This window comes from Tamandua tetradactyla, chromosome 12 (assembly GCF_023851605.1).
Source record: "Tamandua tetradactyla isolate mTamTet1 chromosome 12, mTamTet1.pri, whole genome shotgun sequence".
NCBI classification, from domain to species: domain Eukaryota; kingdom Metazoa; phylum Chordata; class Mammalia; order Pilosa; family Myrmecophagidae; genus Tamandua; species Tamandua tetradactyla.
This window is the reverse complement of record NC_135338.1, coordinates 1224308-1251861: the sequence shown is the minus strand read 5'-3', so window position 1 is coordinate 1251861 and position 27554 is coordinate 1224308. Positions and strand designations below refer to the sequence as shown.

The 27554-nt window shown below is 37.8% G+C and overlaps 1 protein-coding gene across 4 annotated transcripts in view; it reads right to left on the bottom strand.

Moving 5' to 3' along the window:
- Window positions 1-27554, bottom strand: part of PPP2R5E (protein phosphatase 2 regulatory subunit B'epsilon) — a 244110-nt gene that overhangs the window by 98220 nt on the left and 118336 nt on the right. For all 4 annotated transcript variants that reach the window (XM_077122431.1, XM_077122432.1, XM_077122434.1 and 1 more), the window contains one exon: window positions 18627-18823. In XM_077122431.1, coding sequence (XP_076978546.1) covers window positions 18627-18823 — 197 coding nt within the window. The remainder of the gene's footprint in view (window positions 1-18626; window positions 18824-27554) is intronic.

The following is a 27554-nucleotide window of genomic DNA, read 5'->3' as shown; positions in this document are numbered from 1 at the left end:
CATGAGGCAAACTCTGAAAAGAGAAACAGACACATCTACCATAATAGTTGGGGACTTCAATTCCCCACTCTCATCAATGGACAGAACATCAAGACGGAGAATCAATAAAGAAACAGAGAATTTGAGTAATACAATAAATGAGCTAGACTTAGCAGATACTTATAGAACATTACACCCCACAACAGCAGGATACACATTATTTCAAAGTGCTCATGGATCATTCTCAAGGATAGACCATATGCCGGGTCACAAAGCAAGTCTCATTAAATTAGATCGAAATCATACAAAACACTCTCTCAGATCATAAAGGAATGAAGTTGGAAATCAATAATAGGCAGAGCGCCAGAAAATTTACAAATATATGGAGGCTCAACAACACACTCTTCAACAACCAGTGTGTCAGGGAAGAAATTACAAGGGAATCAGTAAATATCTTGAGGCAAATGAAAATACAACATATCAAAATTTATGGCGGGCAGCAAAGGCAATGCTAAGAGGAAAATTTATTGCCCTAAATACCTGTATCAAAAAAGAAGAAAGGGAAAAAATTGAGGAATTAACTCTCTTCAGTTAATTGAGGAATTTACTGAAGAACTAGAGAAAGAATAGCAAACTAACCCCACAGCAAGCAAAAGGAAAGAAATAATGAAGATTAGAGCAGAAATAAATGAAATTGAGGACATGAAAACAATTGAGAAAATCAACAAAACAAGAAGTTGGTTCTATGAGAAAATCAGTAAGATTGATGGACCCTTAGCGAGGCTGAAAAAAAGAAGAGAGAGGATGCAAACAAATAAAAGCAGAAATGAAGAGGAGATATAACCACAGACCCCACAGAAATAAAGGAAGTAATGAGAGGATACTATGAACAACTTTATGCTAATAAACTCGACAATGTGGATGAAATGGACAACTTTCTAGAAAGGCATGAACAACCAACTTTGACTAGAGAAGAAATAGACGACCTCAACAAACCAATCACAAGTAATGAAAATGAATCAGTCATTAAGAAGCTCCCCAAAAAGAAAAGTCCAGGACCAGATGGCTTCGAAGACATGTGAATTCTACGAAACATTCAAGAAAGGATTAGTACCAATACTACTCAAACACTTCAAAAAAATTGAAGAGGAGGGAAAGCTATTTCATTCTACGAGGCCAACATCACCCTCATACCAAAGCCAGACAAAGAAAACTACAGACCAATCTCTCTAATGAAAATAGATGCAAAAATCCTCAACAAAATTCTAGCAAATCGAATCCAGCAGCACATTAAAAGAATTATATACCATGACCAAGTAGGATTTATTCTAGGTGGGCCAGGATGGTTCAACATAAGAAAATCAATTCATGTAATAAATTACAGACCAATCTCTCTAATGAAAATAGATGCAAAAATCCTCAACAAAATTCTAGCAAATCGAATCCAGCAACACATTAAAAGAATTATATACCATGACCAAGTAGGATTCATTTCAGGTAGGCAAGGATGGTTCAACATAAGAAAATCAATTCATGTAATACACCATATCAACAAATCAAAGCAGAAAAACTATATGATCATCTCGATTGATGCAGAAAAGGCATTTGACAAAATTCAACATCTTTTCCTGTTGAAAACACTTCAAAGGATAGGAATAGAAGGGAACTTCCTCAACACGACAAAGGGAATATTTGAAAAAACACAGCTAACATCATCCTCAATGGGGAAAAACTTAAAACTTTCCCCCTAAGATAAGGAACAAGGCAAGGATGTCCATTATCACCACTGTTATTCAACATCGTGTTGGAAGTTCTAGTCAGAGCAATGAGACAAGAAAAAGAAATACAAGGCATCCAAATTGGGAAGGAAGAAGTAAAACTATCACTGTTTGCAGACGATATGATACTATACGTCGAAAACTCTGAAAAATCCACAGCAAAACTACTAGAGCTAATAAATGAGTACAGGAAAGTGGCAGGTTACAAGATCAACACTCAAAAAACCTTAGTGTTTCTAAACACTAGCAATGAACAATCTGAGGGGGAAATCAAGAAAAAAATTCCATTTACAATTGCAACGAAAAGAATAAAATATTGAGGAATAAATTTAACTAAAGATACAAAAGACCTATACACAGGAAACTACATGAAATTTTTAAAAGAAATAACAGAGGACCTAAATAAATGGAAGGACATACAGTGTTCATGGATTGGAAGACTAAATATAGTTAAGATGTCAATTCTACCTAAACTGATTTACAGATTCAATGCAATACTAATTTAAATCCCAAAAACTTACTTTTCAAAAATAGAAAAACCAACAACCAAATTTATCTGGAAGGGCAGGGTGCCCCACATAGCTAAAAGTATCCTGAAAAAGAAAAATGAATTCGGAGGTCTCATGCTACCTGACTTTAAAGCATATTACGAAGCTACAGTGGTCAAAACAGCATGGACTGGCATGAAGATACATATACTGACCAATGGAATCAAACAGAGTATTCAGATATAGACTTTGTCATCTATGGACAACTGATGTTTTATAAGGCAGTCAAACCAACTCACCTGGGACAGAACAGTCCCTTCAATAAATGGTGCCTAGAGAACTGGATATCCATATGCAAAAGAATGAAAGAGGATCCCTATCTCACACTCCATACAGAAATTAACTTAAAATGATCAAAGACCTAAACATTAGGTCTAAGACCACAAAACTGTTAGAAGAAAATGCAGGGAAATATCTTATAAATCTTATAATAGGTGGCAGTTTCCTAGAACTTACACCCAAAGCATGAGCATTGAAGAAAGAAAGAAAAAGAAATGGGAACTCATCAAAATTAAACACTTTTCTGCATCAAAGAACTTTGTCAAGAAAGTAAAAAGACAGCCTACACAATGGGAGACAATTTGGAGATCATATTATCAGATAAAGGTCTAGTATCCAGAATATATAAAGAGATTGTTCAACTCAACAACAAAAAGACAGACAACCCAATTACAAAATGGGAAAAAGACTTGAACAGACACTTCTCAGAAGAGGAAATACAAATGGCCAAAAGGCACATGAAAAGATGTTCAACTTCCCTGGCTATTAGGGAAATGCAAATCAAAACCACAATGAAATATCATCTCACACCCACGAGAATGCCATTATCAATAAAACAGAAAACAACAAGTTATGGAGAGGATGTGGAGAAAGAGGCACACTTATCCACTGCTGGTGGGAATGTCAAATGGTACAGCCACTGTGGAAGGCAGTTTGGTGGTTTCTCAGGAAGCTAAATATACAATTGCCATATGACCTGGCAATACCATTACTAGGTATCTACTCAGAGGACATGAGGGTAAGGACTCAAGCGGACATTTGCGCACCAATGTTTATAGCAGCATTATTTACAATTGCAAAGAGATGGAAACGGCCAAAATGTCCATCAACAGACGAGTGGCTAAACAAACTGTGGTATATACACAGGATGGAATATTATGCAGCTGTAAGACAGAATAAAGTTATGAAGTATGTAACAACATGGATGGACCTTAAGGACAGTATGCTGAGTGAGATTAGCCAGAAACAAAAGGACAAATACTATATGGTCCCACTGATGTGAAATGACATTAGTGAATAAACTTGGAGAATTTCATTAGTAACAGAGACCATCCGGAGATAGATATTGGGTAATTGGAGCTGAAGGGATACCGATTGTGCAACAGGACTGATTGTAAAAACTCAGAAATGGACAGCACAATGCTACCTAACTGTAATACAGTAACGTTAGAACACTGAACGAGGCTGAGTATGAGAATGATAGAGGGAGAAGGCCAGGGCACAAATGAAATCCAAAAGAAAGATAGACATAAAGACTGAGATGGGATAATCTAGGATTGCCTAGAGTGTATAATGATAGTGACTAAATGTACAAATTTAAAAAATGTCTTTGCATGAGGAAGAACAAAGGAATGTCATTACTGCAGGGTATTGAAAATAGATGGTAGTTCATACTTTAAAGTTTTAACTTATGTGTGAGACTAAAGCAAAAAAAATGTTTATTTGGTACAAAATTTATATTTTGACTAGTGCATTTCTTAATATAAACTCATGTGGACAGCTTAATTGAGCACCATAAGTACACGGAACCTTGAGTAGGGCATGAGGATTTTGTAAGTTTGTTCAGAGTGATGCCCCAATAAATGAACAGTGAGTAAAAAAGTATTTCAAAGTCCCCTTAAGGGAATGGTGAGAAAGGGGGAAAATTCAAGTTCCCCAAGTGGAGAATACTTGATATTCTCACAAGCAGTGTGGACAACCAAAGCAACAGGCTGAGTCCCCAAACTTGGGGGGCATAAAACATAACCCCACAAAAGATAGGTCAAGCCTACTTAAAATTTGGCCTAAGAGTCACCCCCAAGAGAACCTCTTTTGTTGCTCAGATGGATCTTCCTCCAGCCAACACAACAAGCAAACTTACTGCCCTTCCCCTGTCATGACTTCCAGGGGTGTAGACCTTCCTGGCAACTTGGGACAGAAATCCTAGAATGAGCTAGGACTCAGCATGAAGGAATTGAGAAAACCTTCTCGACCAAAAGGGGGAAGAGAGAAGTGAGACAAAATAAAGTGTCAATGGCTGAGAGATTCCAAACAGAGTCGAGAGGTTATCCTGGAGATTATTCTTACGCATTAAATAGATATCGCCTTGTTAGTCAAGATGTAACGGAGAGGCTAGAGGAAACTGCCTGAAAATGTAGAGCTGTGTTCCAGTAGCCATGTCTCTTGAAGATGACTGTATATTGATATAGCTTTCACAATGTGACTGTGTGACTGTGAAAACCTTGTGTCTGATGCTCCTTTTATCTACCTTATCAACAGACGAGTAAAACATACCGAATAAAAGTAAATAATAGCATGAATTTTTTTCTGTTGTCTTTTTATTTCTTTTTCTGAATTGATGCAAATGTTCTAAGAAATGATCATGGTGATGAATATGCAACTATGTGATGATATTGTGAATTATTGATTATATATGTAGAACGGAATGATCATATGTTAAGAATTTGCGTTTATTTGTTGTATTTTTTAAATTAAAAATTAATAAAAGTAAAAAAATTTTTTATAAAGTCATCATTTTATCCAATAAATGAGTACATAAATCACAAAAAACTCAGGATTCGAACTCAAGGTAGAACAAACGTCAATCCTCGGCATTTTTTGCTCTTCTCTCAATAGCTCTCTCTCATATCTTTTCCACTATGACCTGTGTTTCCAGGGCACCTGGATGTCCTTTACCCACTCATTCCAGTTACATACAGAGCAGCTTAGACTTCTCAATGTCATCTCAAAGTCAATCCAGTCAAAACCAATCTCATCATCACTGGCTTCCACTTTCCTCTAAAAGCAAATTCCCTTTCCCCTTCCCCAGTTTGTCAATGGGCTTGCTATTTTAACTCTTTGGAGTTTTCTTTAACTTCAAAGCAGCTAGAAGTAAAAACCTAAAATTGCAGAATTGTAACCCATGTCAAAGTCTGAAATAAGTTTCTTCAACTAATTGTGGTGCTGTCTTTGAAATGTATTGCTTTTTTGTATGTATGTTATTTTTCACAAAAGAAAAAGGAAGGAAAAGAAGTCTATTGTGATGATAAAAAAAAAATTAAGCCCTCTAGCTTCCTATATTCTGGAACTCCTAGAAGGAAAAATCTGAGAGAATCGTATGGTAGCCCATGACAAACTCTGGGATCTGTCCTGTAACTATTTATTGAACAGTGCTTTGAAAACTATTGCTTTTTTATTTCTTTGCTTTGTATATATGTTATTCTATACACTAAAAAAGTTTAAGTAAATACATAAACTAGCAGAGGGAAATTAGCCAAAATGTGAAGAACGGTTGGATTAAAACAACAAAACCATGGGTTATTTTTCTTTCCTCTGCTTTCCAAAGTTTCTTTGATAAGCATGGGGAAAAAATATCACAGAAGGGGAGTCCCTTTACATATTCTTCTCCATTTCCTCTTCCTTTGCCACCATCTAAAAAATTTAGGAAACAGCCTTCTGGGCTGAGTCTTTCTTCACCCCTGAAGACACCCCGGTTTGAATCCCTGCCTAATCCTCCTTAAAGGAGCTGGCAAAAGAGCACACGCTTGATACGGCTGGAGGTAGAAAATTAGGAGTATCATTTACACTTCACCTCTGCGTTCAGAAATTCTCAGCAATTCCCCACTTGCTATCTACAAGATTAAGTCTAACCTCCTCTGTTTAGTTTGCCACACCCTCTGTAATCTAAACCCATCCCTGCCTCCCCACCTTATCACCCACAAATTCAGACCATGAACCATCTACTACCTTTGGGCTTCTATATCAAGATTAAACTTTCACTCAAAGTAAGAAGCAACTTTTTTACCTGCAGAAATGGTAACAGTAATGTTGAATTCATTATCACGAGTCTATTATGCCCACACAAAACCATCACAGGGAAATAATTCACATACAGGGACAACTATATCACACTGTCTCCAAAATTGGAAATGTAGCAGTGAATCCAAAAGTGAAGACTGTTGATATTAAATCTTGGACTCCAAAAATAGAGGTGTAAACACTGCAATAGTCACAGTGCTTACTGTGTACAAATACAGAACAGCCTCATACTGCTGGCTTCAGAGTCAAGTACTCCTGCCCACACACAGACTACTCATGTAATATCATTTTTGCTACATTTCATGGGCCATGGACTGTGGGTGTTAAATCCCAGGAAATTACTAAAACTAGTGAATTAAGTGATTTGTGTAAGCGCCAAAGTGCACAAGTTGATATGAGAGCACATATTCTAACACTTACTTTGAATACTTGATGGTTTCAAATAATAGTAAAATAAAAATCAAACCCCTTCAATTTTAAAATTGAAAAAAAAAAAAAAACACACATAAAGCACTTGAGGCTTCTGATGCAGGTTTCTGGCTACTTGGTACATGCTCTTACTTAAAATCACCAAAAATAAAACAGAAAGCATTGCCAAAACTATCACTGTCTTTTTCTCTCTGTGTGTGGCTTGCTCTCCACCTTTGTGACCCTTTATTAGTTAAAAAACAAAACCAACCTGAGCTAGTTGGTGAGTAATTAAAATAAAAATACACCTAATCTACATCTGATGGGTTCTACCCATAGATTAACATTACCCCTTACCCTGATCCTACTGCTTCATTACTAAAATTAAGACCTGCTACTCCAAGGCAAACTTGATGGACTACCCTTTCAGGCCTCACTAAGGTATGCTGGCCTATCTCGTGAAGGAGAGTCATAAGGGTGTAAATTCCTCCTGAGGGAACAGCAAGAGAGGAATCTAGGGGCAGGAACTGACCACTGACCCTGGCAGTTTCTATTTCAAACATGCATTAAAAGAGCACTGACTTCTGATCACTTTCACCCCTCAAATAATTTACTCTTACTTTCTAGAATAAAACATAACAGACTCCCTCCTTTGTTACTGAAGGTAGCACAAATACAAAACTCAATTGTCCCTAAAAAAAAAAATTATAAATCAATAAAACAAAAATAAAAAATCTCAATTATCCAGCTACTTATCTATGGTCTAAGCTTAATTAAATTTTTCTAAATTTTCTAACAGAAAAAGTCAGAAGTACCCCAAAAGGAAGATGTCTGCATTATTCCAGAGACTTTTCTACCTTATACTCACAAAGGCCTTAACTTCTTCGGGAAAGGAAATTCCACAGTATTTCAAAGAAGTCCATTAAATGCCTCACACTACGTGCTTAGTCACCTTCTTATTTATTACCCACACTTCTGAAGGATCAGGATACAGCTTGCTCTTAAGTTCTATTAAAACTCCATCTAACCAAGTAGTTATAACCTGTTCTGTTTTTATTCAGAAACATCCTCTTGCATATGGACCACCTGTCGCCCTTCTGGTAATGCTTCTCCTAGACCAGGACCCCACATACCCACCCCCTTACCCCAACTTGGGGCTTCATCCTTCCAGCTTTCCCTTCACTGCTCAGCTGACCACTGCCTGTCTCTATTCATCACTGTAATTACATTTTTACTCTTAAAGTCCTTTATCTTATCACCACTTTCCAGAGGCAACTTCCTCCTCAGAAATCACTGGAGAGCACATTCCTTCGTGTTTTAGTGTACAGACCAAGTTTGGCTTTTAATACTGGTCAGCACCCAACTACCTCCTGGAAATGACCTGCTCGTTGTTTCCTTACAAATTCTTGCCTCAAGCATTACTGTCTCTGAGAGTTCCATGTTGAGGATACGCTTTTTCTCGGCTCTTTTCTGGACTAAATTATACCACTGTGGTGTAACCAGCTTTCTCCTTAGAGAACCAACTAATAAAATCTCTTCAATTTCTGCCTCTTCTCAGTAAAAACAGTCAAATCATAAAACTAATCAATGTTTGGATTATGTAAGACCCATTTGGATATACCACAGGCAACATTTTATCATCCATAATCTTTGTAGATCTTTCCAGGAGCATTGTTTATATCTCCAAACCACATTTTATGTTTCAAGGTTAAATTAAAAGGTGGCAGAACAAAGAAAGCAAAATGTAGATACAGAATTGTAATTTATCCTGCAAAATTCTGCTGCCAGTTTGGGAGTTGGGTAGGGGTTCATCATAGTGAAATGATATTATTGGATATCCACACGGGATAAGTCACAATTGTCAAATAATTTTCTGTATATTATAAACTCTGAGTAATCTTTAAAGCAGATGACTGAAGAACAACAGCTTGCAAATGATGCAAATAGCAATCACAAGTAGCTCAGTGCTTCCTAAAAACCCTCTCCTTAGCACTTTTAAATCAAAACTAAACACATTAAAACCCCGTTCATATACTACTTAAGAGAATACTTTTGCAGAAGAGATATGGTAAATTATTAATACAGTAGTGACATCACTATGCAAGTATATCAGAAAAAAATTTATTTGGGTGAGTTGAGGGCAGTGTACATACACACACAAATATATATATACACACACATAATAAAGCCTCTAATAAAAACAAAGATTTGAAAACAAAATTTCCCAGAAATAATTAAGTTTAATAAAGATATTGAAAGTTACCCTAAAGAGACAGAAAAGCTCTCAGGTTAGCAGGACTTCACTGTAACCAGAAAAAATTATTAATCCATCTAAAGAAAAGGCAAGTCTATCATAGGTGGCCGGCGAGTCTCCCATGAATAATGATAACAGCTATTTTATATACCTAGTATTTTGACAAGCATTTTTCATAATTTAATTTTCACAACCATGTGGGTCACATGGAGTAACCAGCTTAGGGGGTTCAGATTCCTTCAAGATCACCCAGCTAAATAAATGGCTGAACTGAGCTCCAGTCTATCTCATCTATACCAGAGACCCAGGAAATAGAACAAACAGAAAAGGCAGATTCTACACACCTATGTGTACAGGACAGGGTCCATGTGGAGATGGAGCGATATTCAAATCATCTAGCAACTTTCCTTGTTCCAAACCCAGGCTGACCAAGCAACTTAATAATTATTTTGCTGCACAAACAGCTTGCCTATAGGGAGAGAAGGCAGGATTCAAATACATGCAAACAGCTATCCACTCAGCAGTGCTTCTCTCACTTTAAATTCATACAATGGTCTTTTCAATATCCATCTCAGTCTTTTGTGGGTCCAATCAATTCAAGGTTGTTGGACAAGGCTGTAAAGATAAGGTCTCTCAAGTCGCAAAGGTGAGGTCTTTCCAAGCTAATAACACTGTATGAGGAACACATCTGGGCAAAAGGAACCTCTTTCTTTGGAACCTTGTTAACGGTTAGGACTGGGAAAGAAAGACACAGAAGGCAGCATATGAACTTAACGGCATAGTACTGTCTCAGAACTGTAGTTTGCGTGGGACAGTTCTCCTCCTGAGCCCTTCCCTACCCCCAAACACCGTATTTTCGCATACTAAGAGAGAGTGGTAGGATAGGAAAAAAATGTTGATAAGCACTGTTAATAATTCAAGAATAACAAAAAATCAGCACGAAGTTACTAAAAAGGTTGTGGGGAAAAGGTGAGTGGGGAGGGAAGAGGGAAGGGACAATATGGAACAGCTGTTTCTTAAGCAAAAATGAACATTTAACCCCAGGGACTGACTACTATTTCTTCCAGTTTGCTTGTCAGAAACAGCAAAAGATACAGGGAAGGGCTTGTAATCAAGGAAAAAACACAGTAAAGTGCAAGAATCCAAACTTCAGGGATTTGGGACCTCATTCCTATGAGAAAGAATGATTCTAGGGAAGAAGCCCAGAGCCAGAGTGCTTGGGTTTAAATCTCAGTTCTGTGGGTTTCCAGCTGCACTTCTCTGCACTTTATGTCGACTGTAAAATGGTGTGTGTGATTACACTTCCTACCTTAGATGTTGTCGGGACGACTGAACTGACGCTGTAGCTGTCACTGCTAGGGACAGAAGGTATGCAAGGTGCCCGCAGCCTTCTTTCATTAGCACAAACCTTTGTAAAGAGGCTCTAAGGAGTAAGCATTTGACTACAGTTCTAAACTGTGTAAATATTATAACAACCTACCAAAACTGACAACAAGATAAAACAGAAAAATCTGCATATCATACATATATTAAAGACACTGAATTCACTATCAAAAACCACAGAGAAAACTCCAGGCTCAGATGGTTTAACTGGTGAAATCATTCATCTTCAGTTACTGCCTTCAATGGGAGGACCCTGCTCCTCGCCAACCTTGCCCTGTATTTCCCAACAAAGCAGCACCTAGCAGAACATAGCACACATGGTAAAATCTATTTTTAACTATTTTGGAGTCAGACATACCTTTGAAAATCAATAAATAACTATGGATCCTGTCCCACAAAATATACACAGAAAGAAATTTTTGCAGTCAACATCAGGGGTTCACTCATGGGCCCCCTAAGATGCTACATAAATATTGTTAACTGAGCGTTAACTGAAGTAGTACAGACTGATAGTTTAAAATGCTAATTTAAGGAAAAGACAAAGTGCCTGCACAGTTTCTCTACTCTCTTACAAACTACAAATGCTAATAATCTGTTCCCAACCTTTAACAATGAACTCTTCCTGATCTCATTTTTAAAATATCTTTGGTAATTTCATTATCAGAACACTAAAATCTTTCCCAAATCAAAAGAAATTCTTTAATTTCCATTCTAATTCTCAAGTTCTATCTTTTAGACGTATCCTATGCTCAAAATTATCTCAGTAACTTCAGTTCATAAATGCCCCTTTCAGATATTGCTCAATTCTCTATTATTTACATTTCTAATCTTGTAAGCATCCTACCCCAAAGTGGCTCTTTTGCTACTGTGATGGTTCATTTTATGTGTCAAATTGGCTAGGGAATCACAAGGGTCCAGTTATCAGGTCAAACATGGGCACAGCTCTATTTCATAGATGGAATTTGCATCTATAGTAAAGATCAAGCTCAATAATGTAGGTGGGCCTCATCCAATCATTTGGCGGTCTTAAAAGTAAGAACTGAGGATTCCAGGAATCAGAAAGAATTCTGCCTCAAGTTTAACATTGTCACTCTTACTGAAATTTACAGCCTCCACCATGCCCCTAGGAATTTGGACTTTCCAGCCACCACAATCATGTCAGCCAATTCCTTAAAACAAATCTCGTATCTTTTAATATACATGTATTCATATACACACATATGCACACATGCATACATTATACGCATATACCCTGTTGGCTCAGTTTCTCTGAAGAACCCTGACTGATACAGCTACCAGTCACTACCTACAGACCTTATTTCCTTTAGGTCTGAAGAGTTACCTCTAAGGCAATTTCTCATCATATGCAGGAAGATTTGAAATAGATATTTCATATCTCCCTTGGAAGGTGTGCTGGTTTGGAAGGACGTATGTACCCCAGAAAAGCCATGTTTTAATCCTAACCCAATTTGTAAAGGCAACCATTTCTTCTAACCGCTATACAGTATTGTATGTTTGAAACTGTAATTAGATCATCTCCCTGGAGATGTGACTTAGGGAGTCACATCTTCATGTGATCTTGATGTGATCTTGAGCGATCAAGAGTGGTTGTTAAAATGGATTAGGTGGAGATGTGTCTCCACCCATTCAGGTGGGTCTTGATTAGTTTACTGGAATCCTGTAAAAGAGGGAACATTTTGGAGAATGGGAGAGATTCAGAGAGAGCAAAGTAGAACGACACAGCCACAAGAAGCAGAGTCCACCAGCCAGCGGCCTTTGGAGAGGAAGAAGGAAAATGCCTCCCGGGGAGCTTCATGAAACAGGAAATCAGGAGAGAAAGCTAGCAGACGACGCTGTGTTCACCACCTGCCTTTCCAGATGAGAAAGAAACCCTGAACTTCATCGGCCTTCTTGAACCAAGGTATATTTCTCTGGATGTCTTAGATTGGACATTTCTATAAACTTGTTTTAACTGGGACATTTTCTCGGCCTTAGAACTGTAAACTAGCAACTTATTAAATTACCCTTTTTAAAAGCCATTCTGTTTCCAATATATTGCATTCTGGCAGCTAGCAAACTAGAACAGAAGGTATCATTCTCATGGCTGCTATTAGATAGTTACTTTATAAAAAGAAAGTTGCTATCCTTCAACCACTAAAAGTACTCCTAACAGTATGTATACTCAGACTCAAAGACCTTTCATCATAACTTCCTAATCTTCTACAAAGTCACACTTTAATAGGAGGCTAACCAGCATTGTGATTTCCAGTTAAATCAAATAATGTTTATAAAAAGATAAAGTGGGTGGGCCACAGTGGCTCAGCAGGTAAGAATGCTTGCCTGCCATGCCCGAGGACCCGGGTTCGATTCCCGGTGCCTGCCCATGTGAAAAAAAAAAAAAAAAAAAAAAAGATAAAGCACTGAGATGACCAACTGACAAGATATGATTTGGGGGTGGAGTGGGGGGTGGAGACAAAGCTAATGCGGGCCGAGAAATAATATAAAGGACTTAAGGAAAGATCCCAATAGAAAAGAAGAAAAAACTGTTCAATATATTTTATCTTAAAATTTTATTAGCTTTATAAAATTACATATTCCACGATTTCAGGTATACAAAAATTCACCACAGTCTGGACATGGACAGACTTTAAAATCAAGAAAAGCCAGGCCATAAAGACAAAATAGTAAAATAATAACAGCAAATGACCAGTGTGACAAGGTTATCTAGTTTCTGCAGAAGAGAAGTGGTCGGATTTTACTCTAATATAGATAGTACACGCAATAGTCCAAAACTATACATGTATCATTGTCTAACCATCTTCTCAACTTCCTCATATTTCACCAACTCCTCAACCCACCTGCCACCGCACTGAAATGCAAAGATTCCCTGGTATCTGGACTTCCCTCATTGCTCATTTTTTCCTCACAAGGCTGACAAATTACTAATCTCCACCACCAACTTTTCTCATCTACCTTTCCCATAGGAACCTAAAAATCACATAAAACAATCAACTCCTTGGCTACCTTCCAAAACCTGCTCTCCTTCCCACTGTAATACCACAAACTATCTAATTCCCAAAGCTATCCTAGATGCCTTCATCTCTCTCTCTCTCGCTCTCTCTCTCTCTCACTCTAAATGACCACAAAAATACGAAATTGTTTCAATTTTACCTCCTAAGTGGCTTTCAAATGCCATCCTTTCCTCTCTTTCTCTACTTCCATGCCTTGCTTAGCCTCTCTCCACCACCTCTCTAGAATATAACACCCTCTAACCTATCCGTCCCACCCTTAGTGACAGGCCCTTTCAACCTATGTGCCACTGCCACTGCAATACAAAACTGACTACATCAGTCCTGGGCTTAAAACTTTTCAATGCTTATCTACTGTCTATCAAGTTTAGATCTTCAACTGCCATCAGTCACCTCCTACACTGCATCCCACCTCCCCCAACACACTGAAATGCTGTAACAACACAATACTATCTGTGTGGATATACCATGTGGTTTGGGGATTCCTTTGCATCATGTAATTCTCTTTTTAATTTCAGCATTATTTCACTCACCTGAAAAACATGTATGCATCTTTTAAAACCCTTTTCAGCCTTCACTCATTCTGTAAAGCCTTCCTTTACCAACCCTGTCCCCAAAGAGTCATCCTTTCTCTCTACTTCTTCCCTGCCTTGTACATAATTTGGTTAGTACACATACAACATTACCTTGTTATTTATTCACAGGAGAATCTTTCCTACTAGACTGAGCTTGCTGCCAGAGCAGGACCATGCCTTTCTTTTATCAACAAAATGTAAAGTGTGGCTCAAATTCATTCAATAAGCATTACCTGGAATTCATTAAAACAATGTCTTCACCAATGAGATTCCATCTCACATTTTAAGTACCCTCAAAAAAAAGATGTTTCTGAAAAGGAAGATGTGTACATATTAAGAATATAAAGTATACAGCGTTTGGGTAAATAAAAATTAACATGAGATTACTCAGAGAACCAGAAATCCTAAAAAAATCTTCCCAATAGATAAATGGCATCAGAACAAAAAGAAAGCATTAGTATAATGGGGTAAAAACACTGCCTCAAGGACAGAAACCTGACCCGTGAGACGACACAAAGCAGAACGTACTAAAGCCTAAAGGAACTGAAAGTCCAAATTTCTGATCCCATGACAAATACATATAACAAATCATTTACCCAAACAACTACGAGGACAATGGTTCGTAAACTTTAAGAATGGCAAATCCATTCTAAATTTCTTAGACTGTGTTAATCAAAAGAGGTGGTATTTTCAGAGCCGGAAGATCTGAAAGATCATTTCCATATCATTTCATTTCCAGTAGGAGACACTGAGGCTTAGAGAAGAATGACTTACCCAGTATTCCACCCAGGATCAGGTGGGTAGACAAACGGGGACAGTGGTTCCCAGGTTCTTTGCCTAGGCCTCTTTTCACCATCCTATGATACTCTTCTGTAGGTACGTTACATGACATACTGTTTTGTTTTGTTCTGTTGACACATAAAGAGGGGTTTTCCCTTCTTAACTCTAGCAGTCTGTAGGTGGTAATAATCTTCATTTAAATGTTAAAAATGATTTCTACATCTCAAGTCTACTTTCATCTGTCACACTTTTCTTCCCCTAACAGAACTAATAACTGTCAAGGTACAGTATCCATCAGGCTTTTGGTAAATAATGCCAATACCATTACATGCCATTATAAATCCTTATTCATCCTGGTTTGTAAAAATCAGCTATGGCTTCATTGATATTTCATTAAAAGCACTACCATTTCCCTCACTGATGCTAGTGAAGTAAGTTCTTGTTTTACAGTGACGACAAAGAGTAGGAAGTGGGGATGATGACTGTCAACAGGCAGGATCAACTTGGAATTACAGAATTTGAGAACCAGTGAGACACAAATATTAACTGTAGGTTCCACTGTTAATGGTGATAAAGTTAAGCACCTAGTAATAAAACCATCAAATCATAACAAAAGTATTTATGAATGCTCAATAAAAATATTTATGGCGTGCTTGTCATTGGCAGGGACTATTCTAGGAAAGTTAAATACATCATCAACAATTCTCACAAAACTCCAAAAAGGCAGGTACAATACAGATTAGCAAACGGAGCTGTAGCAGCACCAAAATTTCTATATGAAAAGGGCTTAGAGCTGGCATACAAAAAGGGGATAGGGGAAACAAGACGGGACTTGGTTTCGATTCTTCTGACACAGTAGCAAGGACACTGTCTACTGGACTGCATGTGTATCTGAGATGGCTAGAGCCTTGGCTGGCAAGCCACGCACAGCAACCTTACTTAGGTGAGTGGGAGGGGTATGGCCGCCTTTCTCCAGCTCCCACAAGCCTCTTAGCACCATACTGAAACTGAGGGCTCCAGATATAAAGTCACTTGCCCAAGGTAACAGAGCAAGTAAGTGGCCAGAGCTGACACTTAAACTTAGGTTTTAAGTTTGAATCCAAAGTCCCTTCTCTTTCTATCTCTTCTATAAACGCTCTCTCTACTCTATTACCTCTGTAAATGCTCCCAGACTAAGTACCATGTAAAATTAGTAGCTAACTATTTTACAAATCACTAAATATGAAAAATGAATTAGACCTCTGAGAATCCTAAACTACCATATAGAGTGTTAATTTTATAAGATTTCTAAGTAAGATCCAAAGTATATTTTAAAACACACAAATGACAGGACTCTTTTTTCGGGATGGGGGAGGTCGTAAAGGACATGGGAAAAGAGAAAATGCTCTCCTTTAGGAGAAGCTGGTTTATAAGAATGAAAGATTTTGGGCCACGGTGGCTCAGCAGGTAGAGTTCTCACCTGCCATGCCAGAGACCTGGGTTTGATTCCCAGTGCCAGCCCATGCAAAAATAAAAATAATAATAATAATAATAAAACAAAATTAAAAAAAAAAAAGTGAAAGATTTTTGGTTTATGCTAAAGAATGGGTTTTAAAACTGAATATAACCTAAAGACATTCAATATATTAATCATAATTCAGGAGCCCTGACGTGCCCACATTTTAAGAGGGAATTCATTCCATCATTCAACAAATGCCAGTATAAGAGCCTCACAGGTAGTACTGGGCTAGGGGGTACTGTGGCGACCGCAGGTATGTGCTGCACACATTTCTTGATGGCCTAGTTAGAAAAATCAGATTGATGTATAAAAGGATAAAAAGCAGCAAATGAAACAAATTTCCAAAGAGTGGGCTGCCAAGAAGCAGAAGAACTAAAGGAAACAGAAAACTCTGGGGTTCTTCAGGAAAAAGTGGTAGCGCTAAGTTAGGTCTTGAAGGGAGGGTAAGAAATAGAATTAAAGGTAGGTGACAGGGAATACATGAAGGTCCAGAAATAGGGAGGAAAAAAAAAGATTATTAAAAAAAGAATCAACAAATACACAAATGTCCTCTCATAAAGTCAAACTGATATGCATACAAGAATATTCGTAGGGTACTGGTAAATAACGTACCATACAATGCAACACAACTCAGCTATAAAAATTAATGAGGCAGGTCTATTTATACTGATGTGTACTAAGTGAAACAGCAACGTACAGTGTGCACAGCATGACACCATTTGTGTGTTTAAAAGAAAAACAATTTTTATACAAAAATGCTTGTGTATGCTTACATATTCATAGACCATCCATGGAAGGACACAGAACAGCGTTATAAACATTGGATGCCCCTGAGGGGGGATGTAACAGTTAGCTGAGCAAAGGGGTGAGGTGAACTATAAGGACTGCACTCTGCACAAAAAAGACCAAACTAGAGAAGATTTAGAGTATTAGGTTAAGAGGTTTAGACAGCAATAGCATGAAAACTCTAGAGCAGGGTTCCTCAACAGCAGCACTATTGACATTTGGGGCCAAAAAATTCTTTGCTGTGGGAGACAGACTTGTGCACTGTAGCATGTCTGGCAGCATCCCTGACTTTTACCTACTAGATGCCAGCATGAACCCCCACGTTCCCTTCCATCGCAACTACCAAAACTGTCTCTAGACATTGCCCGAAGTTCCCTGAAGGAAGTGAGACTGCCCCTGGTTGAGAACCACTGCTTTAGAGCCACACTGTTAACAGTCAGCCTACAAAGCATTCCAGCATGACATTTCCGTAAATCAGCAGTAAGTGCAACATGCATACAAACGTGCATCTGAGGAATACATTGGGTGTTGTTTAGAAACAGCCTTCATACATCAGTCGTGGCTTCTCAAGTTGTGATAATTCAGGTCTCTTCTCAAATCTGAACTATCCATTTTTAACCACATCTACTCTACCACAGATGTCCCTTAAATGCATTTGTTGAATACAAATGACAAGAATTAAATAGAAAAGATAGACAAGATAGATAAGCTGAACAGATTTCCAGCAGAGCACAGAGAGGAGGCCAGCCGCCTCCCTTTGGTGGGCTTCCTAATGGTGCGCTGACTCTCCCAGATCTCTACCGTGTCAACACAGTCGGCAGACGAGGCCCCTGCCCCCCCAAATCAGGATGAGCTGCCTAGACTCAAACGCCTCCAGGATGCCAAAGAAGGCAACCCATCCATAGAAATCTAACAGAAAGATCATGTCATGGTACAGTTAAGAAATGTAATTGTTGACCCAATAAGAACATAACAGTGTTTCTCCTCATAACTCTAAAGACCACACAAAGAACAAGATGCTGTGCAAAAATCATGAAAGATATTGCCCCTGATTTCAAAGAGATAAAGAGAAGGATTCATTCTAAAGCCAACAGAGGCCTTAATTAGATTCTACAAATCACGGCTATGTTAAGTTTAAAGCTATTTCCACCATACCACAGTGCATGGGGGGAAGATCAAGACCTCCATCAAGCATAAATATTTTTCAAATACACACCTAAAACTTTCTTAATTCTCCTATGACTTTCTCTTCCCAGAGCCAGAAATCTAATAGTCCCCTGGGAATCTTGGCTTCACATCTGAAGTCACTGATTCCTTCAACGCTGCTATAGGTGAAAAGTTCTGAATCTCATACTCATGAAATCACACTCTGCAGACATTAGTATTGTACCGACTGCTTTTGCTTAGCTCTCTGAAAGCTGGCTCTCATTTGTGGAGGTAACCTCCAGTGACCTCAGTCTGAAATAAATACACCTGTGAGTTGCTATGGACGATGCTTAAAAGTATCCGCGGCAAAAAAAAAGAAACTCACCATTCTAACTACTTCAGGGTAAGTCTGCTCTGTCAAACAGCCTCTGCTTATTGTAATGTAGTCCACCAGTTCATTAAGAGTGGAGCGCTTGTATTCTTTCATTTTAAGATCAGACAGCGTGTCCATGAAGTCAAAAATAACACAGCACTGCTGAAGTTTCTTTAGGAACAGTTCAGGCTGCTCTGAGGATGGAACGTCTAAGAAAAAAAAAGGAAATGGTGTAAGTCTGTCATCAATTTTTAGGTAACAGGAATTCTCTGTGAAAGTTACTTCAAAAGCAAGATAAAAAAAATAAATAAGAATTCATATAACAACAGTGTTCTTTTCAACAGTTATACATAGGGGTGCGGGAGAGGAGACACCATATCCACTACTTCAGAGATTTTATCTTTGAAAACTACATTATAATAAAACAATTGACAACATTTGCTATTCCACTCCAAAGACTGACCAAACTCCCAAGAGTCATTGGAGGGTGGAAGCAAATTTTAATCAACAGGACCCAATGCCAACACTCTTAAGTTCAACAAACACTGGTTTGTTGTAAGGTAATGCCAGTTTTCACTGCTGGTTTAAATTACTTTTACTAAAAAATTTCAAAACAGAAATGTCAGTCTATTCATTTTAATTTCATGCTGACATCCTTGGTATTTAAAGCAATTCTTTCACATGTCTGTTTATATTTTTTTGTTTCATATTATTTTGGCTTCATCCCCACGAAATTTCTTTGTCACAAAAACATGAACAACCAACAAAAAATGAAACAATACCAAATTTCTCAAAAAAAGCATATCAATAGTAGAAAAGTAAAAGTCAACTACACTTAAATCTATACTCTTATCATTTGACCCAGCTTCTTCTCTTACAGTGAGGAGAAAACCAGTGACATCTTTATTAGTTATGTCCTCAGAACAGACATCTGTTCTTTACCCACAAACAGCAGGTCACACATATGGTTTGGTATTATTTCTAAAAATGTAGAAATGCACAGGTTAGTTAAAATCCTCCAGCTAGAAAGGAAACCTGAAGTGAAATTGGATTTGAAACACACCACCCAGGTAACTGGCAGAAGGCCCACTCTATCATCTGTCCTCTCTATTTCACTCACACCTGCCACCCACCACCACCAAACCACAGCTTCCCCAGAGAGGCAACGAAAATTATGACCAGGGTTAAGCGCTGCTGTCTGAAAGGTGACTAACTCATTAATCCTCAGATCACCCTTAGAGGTAAAACTTCTCCATTTTGCAGAAGGAATATTAAGGATGACCCCCGAGGTCCACAAGGAGTGAGTTATGGAGACGGGCAGGTCACCCAAGTCTCTAACCACACTCCCACCTTCCCTTCGTACTGCCCAAGAAGAACTTTAACAATGTTGGCCACAGACTGCTATCTTCAGTTGCCAGCCTCCCAGAAAATACTTTACAGCACGCAGCCTCACAGAATGGGCACCTGCTCCCAGGAAGTGAGTTCAACAGCTAACAGCATCTGCGTTCCAGCTGCACAAGACCCAGCGGAGGGGAATGGAGGTCATTCTCCCATTCACAGGATGCATGGCTCCCCTCCATGACCTTCTTGCCCTCCTCACATCCACAAGCCACTCAAGTACCAGGACCTCACCAGTAATTGCCCTAAAATATGGTATAATGGCACTGACTTTAGGGGAAGCCTATATGAAAGTGGATAGAACACCTGAAAACATACAATTTCTCTAGCGCATATAAGAAGGGCACAAGAAGTAGTCAACATTTTCGAAGGCATATGGACAGCATCACTGCTACTCTAGGTAAAAACAAGTTGTAAATTTAGAAATTATTTTTCATCTGGTGAGTTAAGTACTCCCTACGCCCACCCTGGCCAGTCCCCCACAACAATAATTCTCCAAAGACCTAAGGCATCTTATAGTCAAAGACTTAAGAATTAGTTCTAGCTTTATAAATTAAGGCATGAGACATGTATCACTGCATGCCCTAAGACTCAATCAGTTTCAAAATATCTAGACTTACACTGAAGAACAAAATATAATCAGCCCAAATTTGCTCTTTAATTGCTACCTGCTTCAAGTGTTAAAAATAAATGAATAAACAAACAAACAAAAACTGCTTATGAACATGACTGCTTATCCTTCACCAATGGCTAATTACATGTGCAAGAACACATGGGTTAATTACTGAACTCTTCGGAATTCTATCTTGGACCCTTTATCTCGTGGCTCAGTGGGAGTTTTGACACTGCATAGGGAACAAGAAAGAAAAAGCTTATTAACGAAACATTAGTTAAAAGTTAAAATCTTCAACAGAAATTTTAATTAATTCCATTTTTGATGGGATATTTTAATAAAGCTAAAAACTTAGACTAGCTACATGGAGCACTCCTTGACTCAGCACATATTTAGCACATATGAATTACAAAACCATTTATAAATGATAACCTTTCCACCAAAAAACAAACTATCATTTAAGCTGTGACAATCTTTGTGGTATGAATACTCGAGGGATTCATACATTTGACCACTAAAACATTCGGGGAGTTAACATTTATTTAGTTCTTCTTTTAAATGTTATGTAGTTGAAAATTATTCTTTCTTTACCCAAACTCATGTAACATCACAGACAAATGTGAAGCAGGTTACCCTCTACCCAATGGAATATGGATAACAGATTACAATTACTGATTACTACTGGGTACTATCTTAAGCGCTTGACATTTATTATAGCTCATTAAATCCTGAGAACAATCCTAAGAAGCAAGTATTATTTCCCATTTTACAGATGAGAAGATTGAGACACAGAAAGCTTCAGTGACTTGCCCAACGTTATATAACTAATAAGCAATGGAGACAGGATTGAAAACCAGGTTCCTAATCATTAAACACTCAATTTTCGTGAAAGGTGAAAAGCAATACAGTATTCCTGAAAACAAAGGGTGTGCAAAGAAGAAAGAGGAAGTGTGCAGAAAGAAATCAACAAATTAATCTCCAACATGCCCGCCATTCATAAAGTATCATGTAGAAACTTTCTCTATTTTCCCTCCAGCCCATTTCCCAGAGATTAAAACATATAGCAACAAACTATGGTTTATCCTTTACTAAATTCCCCTAAAATGACCTCCCTTCCTTAAGTTCTCCCTTAAGAACTTAAGCAGTCAAGACTGACCAAAAGGGGAAAAAGGATTCCTCAAAGGGTCGATTCATTTACAATAACAATTTTTTTTAAATTTATCTATGCCTAAGGATAATCTAACTAGTTAACAGTTCCACAAGGGGTCCTTCCTATAATATTTGGCCCCCAGATTGTCCCACTCAGCCATGCTGCTCCCAACCTCCTCCTAATCCTCACCTCCGTAGTCTCATGGAAATGCGAAAAAGATAAGGCAAGGTTAGATCAAAGAAAGAACATTCTCCAGTTAGTCCAGAATATTCATCAATATAAAGAAAAGTTTAGTGCTTATGGTACAAGACTCAGAGGTACCTATAAATACTCTTTTTAAAGAAACACTAATAAAAAAGATCAGGTACTAGGTCATAAAGGAAAATTTAAAAATAACAAAAAGAAGAAATGCAGGCAGTACATTCTAACCAAAAATGCATATAACACTAGATTTTAACAACTCAAAGCTACTCACTTAAGTCCAAACCAATTGGAAATGTTAATCCTTCTAAAGTAACTTTAATTGAAGAAACAAAACAAAACAGGACACAAATTACAGACATTTGGAAATAAATGTAACTTGGAAAATTAAAGGTCATTTTAGAATCTCAAAGTAGACCAGACAGTGAATGTTCCCATCCATCTATCTTCCTGAGCAACCCAACAGAAACCTCTGGCTTGCACTGGCCATCCTTGTCCCCAGGAGAGGGATGCCTTTCCTAGAGAATCATAACCGTAAATAATTAGGAATCAATAAGTGGTTATGCAATACCATGAAGGTCATTAGCACAACCACTCATTTATCAAATGTTAATATTTGTTTAAAAAAATAACAAATCACACTGAATGGGCCTGCATGTGGGGGTGATAGGGGGAGGAGGGCTGGGGACATGGATGAGGTCAGAAGGAAAGATAGATGTTAAGGATCGAGGTGGTGTAGTCTGGGAATGCCTAGAGTGTATAATAATAGTGAAATGTACAATGTACAAATTTTGAAAATGTTTTTGCATGGGGAGGAACAAGGGATTGTCACTGTTGCAGGGTGCTGAAAATAGATGATAACTAATACTTCAAAATGTCACATAATGTGTAGGACTAAAGCAAAAAATGTTTATTTGTTAGAAAATTTAGATTTTGACTGGAGCGTTTCCTAGTGTAACTCATATAGATGGTTTGGTTGAATGTCATGAGTGCTTAGAATCTCGGGTGGCACGCAAGATTTTCTTGGTGTGTCCGGAGTGATCCCCCGACGAATCCGAGAATGATTTGATCATTGACAGGAAGGGTATTTCCAGACCCCCTTCGGGGAATGGTGAGAGTGGGGAGAGGTTCGGCTTCCCCAAGTTGGATTCTTGATGTTCTCACAGGCAGTGTGGACAACCAGGGCTGGGGGGCTGGGCCCCCGGTCTTGGGGTTTGTTCGCATGAAGCTTGGCCCCACGGGGGATGGGTCAAGTCTACTTAAAGTTTGGGCCTGGGGATCACCCCCAGGAGAGCCTCTTTTGTTGCTCAGACGTGGCCTCTCTCTCCAGTCAATATGAGGAGCAGTCTCACCGCCCTCCCCCTCTCTGCGTGGGACATGACTCCCGGGGGTGTGGACCTTCCTGGCAATGTGGGACAAAGATCCTGGAATGAGCTAAGACTCAGCATCAAAGGACTGAGAAAAACCCTAGAATGAGCTGAGAATTTACAATAAGGGATTGAGAGAAACTTCTCGACCAAAAGGGGGAAGAGTAAAATGAGACAAAGTGTCAATGGCTGAGAGATTCCAAACAAAGTCGAGAGGTTATCCTGGAGGTTATTCTTATGCATTAAGTAGATATCACCCTATTGTTCAAGATGTAGTGGAGAGGCTGGAGGGAACTGCCTGAAAATGTAGTGCTGTGTTCCAGTAGCCATGTTTCTTGATGATGATTGAACAATGATAAAGCTTTCACAATGAGACTCTGTGAATGTGAAAAACTTATATCTGATGCTCCTTTTAGCTACTATATCAACAGAAGAGTAGAACATATGGAATAAAAATAAATAATAGAGGGAACAAATGTTAAAATAAATTCAGTTTGAAATAGTGGTAAATGAAAGCGAGGGGTAAGGGGTATGGTACGTACAGTTTTTTTTTCTCTATTATCATTTTATTTGTTTTTCCGTTGTCTTTTTATTTTTCTTTCTAAATCGATGCAAATGTACTAAGAAATGATGAATATGCAACTATGTGATGATACTAAGAATTACTGATTATATATGTAGAATGGAATGATTTCTAAATGTTTTGTTTGTTAATTTTTTTTAACTAATTAAAAAAAAAAATCACACCAGGAAAACTGAAGATATGGCCCAGTCAAAGGAACAAACCAATAGCTCAAATGAGATACAAGAGCTGAAACAACTAATTCAGAATATACGAACAGACATGGAAAACCTCATCAAAAACCAAATCAATGAATTGAGGGAGGATATGAAGAAGGCAAGGAATGAGCAAAAAGAAGAAATGGAAAGTCTGAAAAAACAAATCACAGAACTTATGGGGATGAAAGGTACAGCAGAAGAGATGAAAAAAACAATGGAAACCTACAATGGTAGATTTCGAGAGACAGAGGTTAGGATTAGTGAACTGGAGGACGGAACATCTGAAATCCGACAAGAAACAGAAACTATAGGGGGAAATATGGAAAAATATGAGCAAGGATTCAGGGAACTGAATGATAATATGAAGCGGACAAATATAACGTGTTGTGGGTGTCCCAGAAGGAGAAGAGAAGGGAAAAGGAGGAGAAAAATTAATGGAAGAAATTATCACTGAAAATTTCCCAACTCTTATGAAAGACCTAAAATTACAGATCCAAGAAGTGCAGCGTACCCCAAAGAGAATAGATCCAAATAGACGATCTCCAAGACACTTACTAGTCAGAATGTCAGAGGTCAAAGAGAAAGAGAGGATCTTGAAAGCAGCAAGAGAAAAGCAATCCATCACATACAAGGAAAACTCAATTAAGACTATGTGTAGATTTCTCAGCAGAAACCATGGAGGAGAGAAGACAGTAGGATGATATATTTAAATTACTAAAAGAGAAAAACTGCCAACCAAGAATCCTATACCCAGCAAAATTGTCCTTCAAAAATGAGGGAGAAATTAAAACATTTTCAGACAAAAAAATCACTGAGAGAATTTGTGACCAAGAGACCAGCTCTGCAAGAAATACTAAAGGAAACACTAGAGACAGATACGAAAAGACAGAAGAGAGAGGTGTGGAGAACAGTGTAGAAAGAAGGAAAATTAGATATGACATATAAAATACAAAAGGCAAAATAGTAGAGGAAAGTACTACCCAAAGAGTAATAACATTAAATGTTAATGGACTGAACTCCCCAATCAAAAGACATAGACTGGCAGAACGGATTAAAAAATAGGATCCTTCTATATGCTGTCTACAGGAAACACATCTTAGACCCAAAGATAAACATAGGTTGAAAGTGAAAGGTTGGGAAAATATATTTCATGCAAATAACAACCAGAAAAGAGCAAGAGTGGCTATACTAATATCCAACAAATTAGACTTCAAATGTAAAACAGTTAAAAGAGACAAAGAAGGATACTATCTACTAATAAAAGGAACAATTCAACATGAAGACATAACAATCATAAATATTTATGCACCAAACCAGAATGCCCCAAAATACATGAGGCAAACAATGCAAACACTGAAAAGCGAAGTAAACACATCAACCATAATAGCTGGAGACTTCAATTCCCCACTCTCATCAATGGACAGAACATCTAGACACAGGATCAATAAAGAAACAGAGAATTTGAATATTACAATAAATGAGCTAGACTTAACAGATATTTATAGGACATTACACCCCACAACAGCAGGATACACCACCTTTTTCTCAAGTGCTCATGGATCATTCTCAAAGATACACCATATGCTGGGTCACAAAGCAAGCCTCAACAAATTTAAAAAGATTGAAATCATACAAAACACTTTCTCAGATCATAAGGGAATGAAGTTGGAAATCAATAATAGGCAGACTGCCAGAAAATTCACAAATATGTGGAGGCTCAACAACACACTCTTAAACAACCAGTGGGTCAAAGAAGAAATTACAAGAGAAATCAGTAAATATCTCGAGGCAAATGGCAATGAAAACACAACGTATCAAAACTTATGGGATGCAGCAAAGGCAGTGCTAAGAGGGAAATTTATAGCCCTAAATACCTATATCAAAAAAGAAGAAAGGGCAAAAATCGACAAATTGACTGTCCACTCAGAAGAACTGGAGAAAGAACAGCAAACTAACCCCAAAGCAAGTAAAAGGAAAGAAATAACAAAGTTAGAGAACAAACAAATGAAATTGAGAACATGAAAACAACTGAGAAAATCAATAAGACCAGAAGTTGGTTCTATGAGAAAATCAATAAGATTAATGGGCCCTTAGCAAGATTGACAAAAAGAAGAAGAGAGAGGATGCAAATAAATAAGAACAGAGATGGAAGAGGAGATATAACCACTGACCCCACAGAAATAAAGGAGGTAATAACAGGATACTATGAACAACTTTATGCTAATAAATACAATAATGTAGATGAAATGGACGGGTTCCTGGAAAGACATGAACAACCAACTTTGACTCGAAAAGAATCAGTCATTAAAAAGCTCCCAAAAAAGTCCAGGACCAGTCTGCTTCACATGTGAATTCTACCAAATATTCCAGAAAGAATTAGTATCAATCCTGCTCAAACTCTTCAAAAAAATTGAAGTGGAGGGAAAGCTACCTAATTCATTCTATGAAGCCAACATCACCCTCATACCAAAACCAGGTGAAAATATTACAAAAAAAGAAAACTACAGACCAATCTCTCTAATGAATATAGATGCAAATATCCTCAACAAAATTCTAGCAAATCGAATCCAGCAATACATTAAAAGAATTATACATCATGACCAAGTAGGATTCATCCCAGTGTATGCAAGGATGGTTCAACATAAGAAAATCAATTAATGTAATACACCATATCAACAAATCAAAGCAGAAAAATCACATGATCATCTCAATTGATGCAGAGAAGGCATTTGACAAGATTCAACATCCTTTCCTGTTGAAAACATTTCAAAAGATAGGAATACAAGGGAATTTCCCTAAAATGATAAAGGGAATATATGAAAAACCCACAGCTAATATCGTCCTCAATGGGAAAAAACTGAAAACTTTCCCCCTAAAATCAGGAACAAGACAAGGATGTCCATTATCACCACTGTTATTCAACATTGTGTTGGAAGTTCTAGCCAGAGCAATTAGACAAGAAAAAGAAATACAAGGCATCAAAATTGGAAAGGAAGAAGTAAAACTATCACTGTTTGCAGATGATATGATACTATATGTCGAAAACCCTGAAAAATCCACAGCAAAACTACCAGAGCTAATAAACGAGTACAGCAAAGTGGCAGGTTACAAGATCAGCATTCAAAAATCTGTATCATTTCTGTACACTAGTAATGAACAAGCTGAGGGGGAAATCAAGAAACGAATTCCATTTACAATTGCAACTAAAAGAATAAAATACTTAGGAATAAATTTAACTAAAGAGACAAAAGACCTATACAAAGAAAACTACAAGACACTGTGAAAAGAAATCACAGAAGACCTAAATAGATGGAAGGGCATACCGTGTTCATGGTTTTGAAGACTAAATATAGTTAAGATGTCAATTCTACCTAAATTGCTTTACAGATTCAACGCAATACCAGTCAAAATCCCAACAACTTACTTTTCGG